Genomic DNA, 11591 nt, shown 5'->3' with positions numbered 1-11591 from the left:
ATAGGTGCACTTGTGGGGATGTGACAAGTCCACATGCTTGAGATGCACAAAGTGCTAAATACTAGAGTTGTTGCTCCCTGGCTAACAAGTACAGATGGGTGTCAGTGCAAGACAGGAGCTTGAAAGCAGTAATGGTAACTACAAGATGAGTGGGAGACATGAGAACTTAATACTATCATTAAGAAGCAGCTGACAGCTCAGAGAAGAACAGAGAAACAACATGTGAATGTCATGATTTTAGTCTAATGATACTTTTTCTTTCATCACTTAACAGCATTTACAGGAAGATATTTGGGTTGGGCTTTTAAGGTTTGTTTCTTCACAGCTTACAACACTTACTTTTATCATTCTCTGTTAGCTATACTAAAGCCATCTTTGTCATAAATACTTGTGATGTCTAGAAGAGATAATTACAGCTGCAGCTGAGAATTAGCGGCAGGAGTAAGAAACTCTTAAGAGCAAACCTCACAGTTTTCATGTGAATGACTTGACAGTAATATATACAGAAAAGAAAAATCAAGAAATAGAAAGAAGGGGATGTAAAATATAGGTGTAAAGTGAACAGGAACAGAACTGGGGGCAAATCCAAGTAGAGTGATACCAGGAAAGATTCCTGGACCTAATTCTTCGGTGTGTTGTGGACAATGAAGTAGTCACCACAGAAAGGACTATCATCAATTCTGGAAAAGGAGGCTGCAATGCAAGTTGTTGGCTTTGGTGACTTTTTGTAAACTTAACCAGAAGAGGTAAGAAAGCATTGGATGAGAAAGAGAAATCAAAGTAAAAGAGAAGGTGTTGGATATACTCTACAGTGTCAGCTACCATTGCACTGTTGAGATGGGAATAATCAATTTGTGTATTGATAATGGAGTTGGCTTCTTAACGGATGTACCAGTAGAAAGAGCTGATTAATAAAATTACAAAGCTACCCATCAGTCCTTTACGTGATCACACTTGTGGGTGTCAGTCTCTACAACTGTGTAAAGTCAGAGCGAGAAAGCATCAACTCCTGCTTTCATCCACCATGGTACTCCCTGTTTTAAAAACATGAACGCTCAGATCAGACTTCTACCTGGCTCTGTGGCCCTTCTCTAATAGTGGCCCACAGGAACTAAAGGGGAAAATACAACAATATATAGTATTTTCCCCCCATCACTTTTAAAAATACTTGGCTATCCCCCAGAAACTGACAGCAAATAATGACTACTGCATAATAGCGTTGCTATGAGTTGGATTTTACCAGACTGAGTTCTCTAAACCCATTTCCCATATCAGACTATGATAATCACTTTCAGTCAATATGAATTTGGGTTGAATATGGCATGTTATGAAAGGGTTTGTTTTTATTCGAGGTTTTTTATTTTTTTGCAAAAGAAGTAGTAAATTAATCTATTTAGATGCACAGAAAGGGAAACCACCAAACTGCATGGCAGAACTGGATTTATTTATGTTATAGAATCTGAAATTATCCATAAATACAAATAATATAGAAGCAAACACAACATTTGTTCCAAAGAAACAGGAGCATGACTAAGTGAACAAGGTCATGCCGGAATCTTGTGAATAGAAATCACTGTTTCCTGTAATCATTCACTTACATTTAAAGTAAAACTAAGCCCTTAGCTCTGCAGTTTACAAGACAGAGAGAATCTGGAACCCTTGCCCAAAATAAATGACAACCAATTTTTTATTGTAAATCATATGAGCTTTGTTTTCAAAATCTATAATCAAATAAAACAGGATAAAATAATATTTTCTAATATTTTTCATTCAGATGGCTTTTCCAGTGCTTCTGTGACCATATCAGAATGTTTAAGTAACCTGTGTGCCATATGTGAAAAAATATGAGTACAGGAATACACTGAATTTCATTCCAAAGATTCTCCAGGGACTTTCAGCTCAGCATGTGTGAAGAGGTAATCATGAAGATCAGGAGACTGTGTGAAGAGGTATCTTCCTTTTTCCTTAATTCCTGATTGATTTAGATGCTTTAATATCATATTGTTCATTTTCTTAAGCTCTTCTATGGTCTTCTTTTCAGATATTAGTCTGCTTGATAATTGGTCCATCTTGTTTCTAGTTTGAACTTGAAAAGGAAAATGTACCACATTAAATTGGCAACATTTAAGTAAGAGTATCACGACCCACTCTTGCATCCCTGTGGGAGTTTGTAGGGAATTGTGATAAGTGAAAATATTAAATAGGAAAACAACTGCAGAAGCTAATGTTAAGAAATGATGCATCTGGTGGAGTTACCTACTGATTTTCTATTGTATAGATTTTAGTGCAGTGCAATAAAACTAAACATAGCTCAGACAAATTTGCAGTCTTTAGGAGCGTATCCAGACCATTAGTGTCCACAGGAAAATGTCTGATTTAGGGTTTCTAAGATACTATATCTGGGTGGTATGCATCTGTATTTTTCTAAAAGTACAATTACTAAAACACACAGCAGACTACAGCCACATCACCTGATTTCCTAAAACATTCACGTGTACACTTCTGGAACTAGTTTTATTCTGGCTTTGTGAAGTTAACAAAGTTTACCCATTGGTTTTGAAGTTTAAGCCTAACAGTGCCAATGCTAAACAGATCTATGTCTATGGCTTGCAAACATAATGTGAGATTAAGTTTGTACCGTAATATGAAACACTGCTGGAAATCAGTTTCATTAATCACAGGCTTCCACCAGCCTGAGCCCAAGCTGACTCCTTTAATTCCTGTAAAGTAACCTTTTCACTATTAGTTTACCATTTTTCCAATGCAGGGGCATATTACTCAATTTTCTATACCAGAGCTCTACTTTTAGCAAGCCCCCATTAAATAGATCCAGAATTCAAGTACTAGATATTTTAACTAGGATTTTACAGTTATGCCCCTTAAATTTCCTTTGTGCTCATTACTTCTCTGATATTCTGTCATTTGAGCACTACTGAACAACTTCAGTCAAGGATTAGGATTTCTTGTTTGAAAAGGAAAATGAGGATTTTTGCTACACTCCAGCAAATTCCCTGCTACAGCGTAAAAGAAATCTTGATTTCACATGGATTCAAATTGGTTCAAAATGGAGTTGTATGTAAAAGTAATGTGCCTTGTACTCTGTTCAGTACCATAACACAGAAAACAAAGGCACAGAAAACAAACAGCAATGGCTCCATAAAACAAGGTCACCTGTAGTCATGAGTTTAGCTAAGCAAGCCCAACTAGTCCAGCCCAAGCAGAGCAGTAATTATGCCTGCAAACATAATGCTCTGTGTCAGTTTTGATATATCTAGGTTTTGTTCCCTTTTTGGTTTTTGGGGTTTTTTTGAGGTTTTGTTAGTTGCAAACCGATTTCCAGTCAGTACTTGGCTGGCAACCTTAAGGTCTTTCTTCAGTTAGCCTAATTTAAGTGTTAGCCTGGGTGTAATTCCAGTTTCAGTGGATTGACACTTATACTGAGTTTTATCTGGAAAAGAATGGAAGGCATGTTGTCAAAGTATCTTGCTGCCATATGATCATCTTTAAAATTTCCAGTCAGCATTTTTACCAACACAGTGTGGCCCTACTGAGCTAAGTTTTTGACAGCTATTGAAGCTCACAAAAACTTTGCAGTAAGAATGAAATTGTGCCTTTTAGCTGTAAGAGCAGAGTCCCATGTTTTCACACCCAGGACTGACAGCCACTCCCCATAAGCAGGCAAAGCCTTTGACCATGCAAATGCACAGTAGCATGTTATGAAATAGCATGATGTATTTCAGCAAAGTTCTTCTTCCAATTGGCTCTACATTTTTAAGAATCACTGTTTGGTTTACTTACTTATTAGGAATATTACGAATGAAACAAGTGCCAAACTGACGATCAAAGTAAGAATAAAGGTGACGAAGAACAAAGACTGGTTTCTTATGTTGCTCCCTGCCGTGTTTTCTCCAGTAGCACCAGTGGTCTCTTCCTCATCTATTACGAGATAACAAATCATTTGGTAATAAGTTTATTAAGGTTGGTTAGGACAAACGTGACAATATGTTTCTGGCTCCTTGAAATCATGCAAAATAGGTCATAGTTGTGGCAAACAGATTTTATTTCCTGTGCTATTGCATGAGAAGGGAAGAAACCAACTTCATGAGCTCAGCTTGATTGTGGGAGTATAAAACCTAATACATCTGTTATAGCTTTTGGATCATGTTCAACAGAACTGTTTCTGTTGCTGAAAAACACTGTTTTGTTGAAGTTGACCTGTTTTACAGTTCAGAGTTTTACAGGTCAGCTTTACATGTACAAAGGTGGCAATGAAGTTTCCATCAGAAGTCTTTCTAAGGGCCTGAATGAAGCCAAAAGAGAAGAGAGAAAAAATCATGTTGAAAACCTAGGTACAGATTCATCCTACACGTTCTTCCTCTCAGTTTGCTTCTTTGTCTGTTTGATGATAGAATTATCCCTGGTATGATTAATTTCCCAAATTGAGCACTTCAGTTAAGCTCCTGATGTTGGATAGGATGAATGTAGGTCTTGATATTTTATCTTAAACCAAAAGTTTTTAATATTTATCTTCTTCTTCAGGTTTTGTTTGTTTCATCTCAATAAAAAAAGAGGTACATGTGCTCTCAAATTGACAAAAATTGAACAGTCTCACATACAATGTGTTTCAAGAACATGAAGAATGAAGTATGGAAAGGACAAATGGTTGCTATGCTTCCTCTGAATCAGAGCAGCAAGCCTGTTTATAACTTCTTTAAGACTCTGTCGCATAAAGGGAAAGGTCAGTAATTTCTCTCACAGAAACACTTGCAATCAAGTGGGAGGTGGCAATGTACCTTAAAGGTGAAGTCCGGTTAATGCCATGAGGAAATTCAAGCCAATGGGAAAAAAAAAAAAAAGTCATACTTGAGCCAGATTTGTCTAATCCCAAGTTTGCCTGCTACTCTAAGTACTTACTAAGACTTGAGTTTATTTTATGCTTTAAGGGGAGAAGGGACCTAATGTAATTTCATTTTGGTGTCAGGCTCATACATGATAAAATTACATATAGATTACCGTAATTTCTCCTCCTATAATTGTGTGCATCTGTGAAAAATGTAATCCTAGATTGTGTTATTGTTCTAGCTGGTAGAAATCTCTGAGGTCTCTGCAACTGAGCCTGCGGAGATAAAGTCGAGAGACGGCTGCATATGCCATTACAGCACTTTAATAATGAACCAGCCTGGGCCAGAGCAATTCACTGAGCTGGTAGGAGTTCTCTGGGAATACTTCTGGTTTTCTCTATTGCATTTAACAGGCACCTGCCTGCGGGTAAGCTGAAACCTTTTAATATTTGGCGTTTGGGTTTTTATTCCCTTTGCATTCATAACAAATGCATCATATATTAAGTGCCAGCACCAATATTGCTTTCTAATCAGAGTAGTAAGGATAGGGAGGGCCTGCTACTGCTCTCTCTCAAGCATATTAAGTTATAAATAGAGGTCTCAAAAGTGGTCTGTGCTTACTCTGCCTAATGAATGCTGCTTACCATTTCAGCTGGCTGAATGTGCCAGACTGCAGTGTTGTGAGGAATCAGTGAACACAGATTCTTGCCAAGCTGCAAACAGTGGGATCATTTCATAATCTAGAACAAAGAAATTGCTGCATGCCTGATACAAAGCAACCAAAAGACATATACATTTAAATAGCTTTTAAGATTGTTGCCTGTGTGTTTGATTATGTCAGGTGATATTAAGCTACTGAACTTAAAGATTGCTGTGTACTGCAACGCTTGAAAAATTGTTTTTAAACCAAATTGGTTATTTGCTACACAACTAACAGATCATTCACAAGATTTTAGCATTTATCAGGAATTAAAAATACTCCACAGATCTCACTGATTTTCTGGCAAGAGAACCAGAGTTTTATGCTGAGTAAGGCAGCTAAGGGCTGTGAAAAATTCATTATATGTATTTAACTGATGGGATAAGGCATCTACAGAATCTCCAATTTAATAAATAAATAAATAAATATATGTTAAAAAGAATAATCCTAGGAGGAGCCAAAGCACTTTACAAATAGATGCATAAAGTACATATTCAGCTACCCCTATTACTGCTGAAGTGTAGGGAGGCTCATGCGCATGATTATTCCACAGAAACATATATGATTCCACAATAAACAATACCGTCCAATAAAAATTACAAAAGAAAGCAAGACAGTCACACTGCAAAGAGTTTCTTTGATGTTAAAAACAATTTATCCTCTTGTGTCATTTTGTACTGGTAGAAGTGACAATATCAAGATAATCCTCATATGAAAATTAAGTCGCTTATGTCTAGCATCTTTGTGTGCAATCTAGAAACCAGTACCACTCTAGTTAGCTGCATAAGGAAAAGTTAGAAGAGTTGGAAACAGAACTAATGGAAAGGCATTTAAGTCCTATAACTATAAGAAGTATTATTAATTCATGGCCATTTGAAACTCATTTAAACATAGCTGTTGTTCTACTGCTTTTCTTCTGTCAAATTTGGCAGTATAGTAAAGGAAATAAAAGCAGATTCAAATATTGTCTTGTGGAATGCTGCCGAAGAGCTCCAGGTTTTAAGATGTTTTCAGGTCACAAAGAACTCAAGTATATTGTAGTTGTCAGTAGGTGAAGCTATTCTTGTTGCCATGAGGAAATCAAAGATAAAAATTCTATAAAACCAGTGGAAGTGTGAGAGCCCATGTCTGAAAATCTAAGTGAAGATATTTCAGATAACTGGTTCGAGTCTTTAGGAAACGTTTCTTAAAAGAATGAACAGAAATTCTCTGGCATTTCATTGCCATGTGTGAATTTTAGTGATTGTTAAGACTTACAGTTCTATGTATGTAGTAGATGTATATTGATCATTACTAGAGAAATTATCCTGCAAGGGATCACCAATGGAAATTGAACGTAAGTTCAAGCTTGTCAGTGAAACCCTAGCCAAACGTAAGGATTTTCAAGAACCTAATTACTGAAATACTCAGCAGAAGGAGCTAAAGCATTAATATAATCTGCTTAAATTGTGCCATTTACAATCTTATTCTTCTATGTTTCAGTACAGAGCTTAACACATACATAATGGCTGTTGACATCAGTGCAACACAACGTGATCTGTCTTTTCAAATGTCATACAGAACTATTTTTTGATGGCCCTGATTTCTGTATAGAAAGCCAGAAAGTATCATCCATTATACACACCTACCACACGTTGGGGTCTGTCTGGGCAAACATTTAGTTTGTTTAGGTTGTTTAAGGAATCAACTACATAAAGTTTTCCTTCTTCATGAGTATCAGGCAGGTTAATTTCTAAGGAAGGCCTCTCCATTGTATCTAAAAGAAATAATAATTAAAAAGGTAAATTAAAACATTGATATGTGAAATAACTGGTAACAGTTGGTGTCCTGTTGTAGGGAAATGCTGAGCAGTCTTAACAACGCTTAATATAAATGGATTTGAAGAACCAGGATAGTTAACAGATCTTGAAGGCAAAGGTAATTCAGTACATAGCACTTGTTTATTTTTAGAGATCTTTGATGAGTATCAGATTTCACTTCTACTTTGTGTATACTTATACATACATATACATATATATGTGTGTGTGTGTGTGGAGAAAGAGAGAAAGAGAAAAAATCTATTTGACTGGCTTCAGCATTGATTTGAACGTTACTTATTTAGTTGTATAACCCTTTTGTTCTGGTGGGTGATGGGTGATATCCTGAACACAGTGAAAGCCAGACCTTCACTAACACCACCAGGAAGGATGTCACTTCGATCCCCTACTTCCAGCATCAAATAATTCAGAGATAAGACAGACAAACCAGGCACGGATGTAGGAAATAAGCAGCAAGAATATAGGGTCTGCTTGCACACCTTAGAATATCACGGTGAAGTTATTATTTGTGAAAAATGGAGGGAAAAAATTATCTATTAATGTGGTTCTAATCCACATAGATGCTGGTTTGGGGCAAATTAAAGCCTAATGACAAGGCCTTTTCTTCAGACTAATACTCTGCTTTAAAAAAACCACTGGCTGGGGCCCAAGCAGGAAAAAAAGCTTCTCTGCAGAGCCTGAGCACATGAACTCATTGAATGGTTGTTTATATAAATGCAGTTAGGAAGAAACATTATGTATAGAAAAGAAGAAATACTTAAACAGGTTCCTTTATGTATTGCACATAATTCCTTAACAGTCTTTTGGTTTTCTTTATGCTACCTTGACTCCAAAAATACCTTTTAGAAACAAACTTCAGTTCTAGCCACAAGGAGGTGTGGACGCTCTGCCTAGGCATCTTAGACTACATTGGTCACTGGACACTCCCTCTGTGATTATTGAAGAAAAATGCATACCTCCAGGTAACTTTCATCTTATTCTAAGATATGTCTTTTTGACCTTGCAATTGCATCCTAAATGCACCCTTGCTTGTGAATATGAGGGGGGAGCTCAAAGGGATTGATTTAGATTTGGATAATACATCTCACCCATTTAGTATTTTTCAAAGCTCTCAAGTCCAATTTTACGTGCCAAACATAACTCAGCAACTCATTGGATGCAAATCTCCTGTTGATGGAGAGTGTGAAGCACTCAAGGTGATTTCTGAATCCCAGATGGTTTGAATTGCCCTCCTGACATGCCTCTGAGCCCTCTCTCCCTCTCCAAGCAACAGAGACCGCAGCGTGACAAGGTTCCAAAGCTAGCACTTCTATTCAAAACCTGGAGTTTGAGGAATGTAGCCCTGAGTGTTTACAGAAAAGATCCAGTCCTTATGTCATCAAACTAAATGCAGAAGATTGTTGTAATTCCCCCCGAATTTGATCACACAGCCAAGTAAACATTCACTGAGCCTCAATAAGTGGGAAGACCAAGTGCTTCAATCACACCTGACAACGGGGTTCGTTCTCCCAATAGTGGGAATTTATGGGTCTACATTAGTACTTTTATATTTCTATTTAATAATGTGCAAGAAAAGATTACAACTTTTTTCTCTGTTCAGAATTGTTGCAGTGAAATACAAGGATAAGGTAGAAAAGCCTGCACTGTAGTATTTACCCTTACCTAGCGTATGATTTTTAGGCGTGCAGCAGTAATTTCAGGACAGATGGCTGTGTCCACTGTTCTTCCTCTAGGATGTCACGTTGGTGCCAGGCAGCACGGTCTGCGAGCCACGTCGGCACCAGCGCTGGGTCTGCTATCTCCCCACAAGAACATCTGTGGCCAACTGCAATCATTATGGAACCCTGGATTTCAACAACAGCTTGCTAAAAGTTACCACTCATGCACAGAGGCTTTTGATTATTTTTAGCTTCCAAAAGAGCATTTGCTTCTCTTGGCTATTTTGATTAGTACCTCCCTGCAACCTCAGGAAAGAATCTTCTTAATAACTTGAGCTGTAATAAATGTGACTTTCTTTGATTCATTAATATTAATAATTATATGTTTCTGCATTATTATTTTAAACTGATTTCCTCACTGTGCATGTAACTGCAGTGAAGATAACCATTATTAATTCAACAAAATCTATGTATATTACATTAGTTTGATTCCCTTGACATGCCAACAAAGGAAATAGGGTGCAGACATCAGTGTCACTGGCCAAAACTATTGGTTATTTTCCCAACAAACTAATCTAAACATGGGGGATTTTGGACTTACTCTATCTTGCACTTTAACCTTGCTTAAAGACTTTTTGCCCCCATACAATCTTAAACTTCTCCTCAAGTTGTTGTGCTAAAATCAGAACTTAGTGTGAGAACACAATGAGAATTATTCACAGAAAAAAAACAGAAACAATCAAATCTAAATGGAAATAAAACCCAGAAGAATGAAACGTTACTTACAACATGACCACCTTCCGGTAATGTGCCAGTGTGGAAGAGATCAGGCAGTGAAAATCAGGCGAAGAAACTCCTCTCTGCTTTTAGACCCATAGGAACCTGTCAGCCCCTGTAGGACCCATGCAGGCAGCTATGACGCACTGTCACTTTCACTCTATATTTAGAGTTCATCTTGGCTAACTATACTGACTTCTAAATATTGATCTGTTTAAAAAGAAATCAGCGCATACTCATCTCTTTTTTATTATATTGGAATCATTATGATAATATCCTATTGTGGACAAAGAGGTTTGTTACTGATGATTAATATTTCACTATCCTTTTGAAACTCATTCACTATGCAGAAGAGTCATATCTACAACATCGTGGCTATACGTAACCAGTTTGCTATGCAGAGGAGTCATACCTACATTATTGCAGCCATGGGTAAAGACATAGACTATAAAAAGACGGGGTGTTGTCTTCCTCCTCCCACACACCTTACAGAGTCAAGTGGAATAGTAGTATGGGATTTATTATTAATTTATCCAGAATCTTTAGTTGTTTAATAACTAAACTCTGATGAACTGTTTGTAAGTACTGGTAGTTGCTCCTTCACAGGTAGTTCTTTTGATCACTAGTTTTTTGTTGCCAAAGTTGCAGAACGTGTTACGGCACACTGTAAAGACAGGCAGCTGATGCTTACACGAAGGGATCACAGCTCAAAACAACAAATCCTTTCTGAAGACATTCTATATGTCTAAAATTTTGAACCCTTTTAAACCGACAATATACACGTTTTTCTTTCAGGAAACAACAAAGAATATGTCTTCCAACTCTTAATTCCCAGCTCTGCCACTGCCTAGTCTGAGTAGCTGGGCTGTGATGCAGACGCAACAAGCTTGCTCCCTTTCTACAGGTGTCTCCTAGATGTCCTCCCTCCAAACAAGGATGTGCAAGCCAGACAAAAAAAACCAAACAACACCCTCACCTCCGTCCCTGAAAGATTCTTGACACCATCGTAATTGGAAGACAAGGACTCAGGCCTCTCCAGTTCTAAGTCTGAAAAGGTAAAACCCATCAGATCTCTGGAGGGCAGCAAAACAGCCTCAGACAGCCTTGGAGGCAGTCCTGGTTTCTGTGGTTGGCAACTACAATGTAATGGGGGAAAGGGCAACCACATGCTTGGCCACCTGCCCAGAGGCAATGTAAAAAGCAATTTTGCAAAACACTGGAAGGACAGGAAGCTATTGAAAGTGCTACTTTACACCAGCAAAGCCTGCCAAAGGTGACCACCCAGAAGTCACAGGCAAGACTAGCAAACCTGTGGGAACAGCTTAGCTCCACAGGGGCAACATCTTGGGCTCGTTAAACACAGGTAGGCAGTTTCAGCTAGTTCAAGGCCCAGACACTTCTCCATAAGTGTGACAAAAATCAACAAGTTAATGCTAGCACACATTTCAGTTGAAGGCCTTATTGTAGTCCAAGTAATCAGTTCCATAAGCCAAACAAGCTCTTGCATAATGCATTATTTGAGGAAAAAAAAGAAGCTAGAAAGTACAACTATTAGCACGTATAGATTTTCTTGAACAGGTTCTGCTATAACCTGAAAAAAAAAAAAAACCCAAACCAACCAAGAAAACCAAACAAACAGGAAAAACCCATAAAAAAACAAACCCACACATACTTTCGCTTATCAGAGCAAGCAGTGGTTTTCAGGGAGTTGGGTGGGGTTTCTTGGGGGTGTAAGTTTTACGTACTCTGCTGATAAACATTCTTAAAACTGTAGTTCAAATTATTTTAACAAGCACTT

At 37.7% G+C, this 11591-nt stretch overlaps 1 protein-coding gene across 5 annotated transcripts; it reads right to left on the bottom strand.

Moving 5' to 3' along the window:
• Positions 1 to 1434: 1434 nt before the first annotated feature.
• LSMEM1 (leucine rich single-pass membrane protein 1) lies at positions 1435 to 11080 on the bottom strand. Of its 5 annotated transcripts, none has more exons than XM_054056839.1 (5): positions 9803 to 10140; positions 9021 to 9202; positions 7166 to 7297; positions 3799 to 3936; positions 1435 to 2086 (listed from the first exon to the last, which is right to left on the bottom strand). In XM_054056839.1, exons 3-5 carry the CDS (start codon positions 7290 to 7292, stop codon positions 1869 to 1871), a joined length of 483 nt encoding a protein of 160 aa, XP_053912814.1. In that variant the 5' UTR covers positions 7293 to 7297; positions 9021 to 9202; positions 9803 to 10140; the 3' UTR covers positions 1435 to 1868. The 5 variants fall into 5 exon arrangements, with proteins under 5 accessions (XP_053912814.1, XP_053912816.1, XP_053912817.1 ...); XM_054056841.1 differs by having other exon boundaries at positions 9021 to 9183; XM_054056842.1 differs by having other exon boundaries at positions 9021 to 9173.
• Positions 11081 to 11591: the final 511 nt, after the last annotated feature.

Source organism: Cuculus canorus, chromosome 1, assembly GCF_017976375.1.
Source record: "Cuculus canorus isolate bCucCan1 chromosome 1, bCucCan1.pri, whole genome shotgun sequence".
Lineage (NCBI taxonomy): Eukaryota > Metazoa > Chordata > Aves > Cuculiformes > Cuculidae > Cuculus > Cuculus canorus.
The sequence above is the reverse complement of the archived record's forward strand: the minus strand, read 5'-3'. Positions and strand labels throughout refer to the sequence as shown.

Coding starts and splice junctions, on each gene's coding strand:
- LSMEM1 (XM_054056843.1), bottom strand. CDS start 7,292: ATGGAGAGGCCTTCCTTAGAAATTAACCTGCCTGATACTCATGAAGAA. Junction 3,937..7,165: donor CAGACCCCAACGTGTGGTAG/GTGTGTATAATG, acceptor ATCTCGTAATAG/ATGAGGAAGAGACCACTGGT. Junction 2,087..3,798: donor ATTCGTAATATTCCTAATAA/GTAAGTAAACCA, acceptor TTCCTTTTCAAG/TTCAAACTAGAAACAAGATG.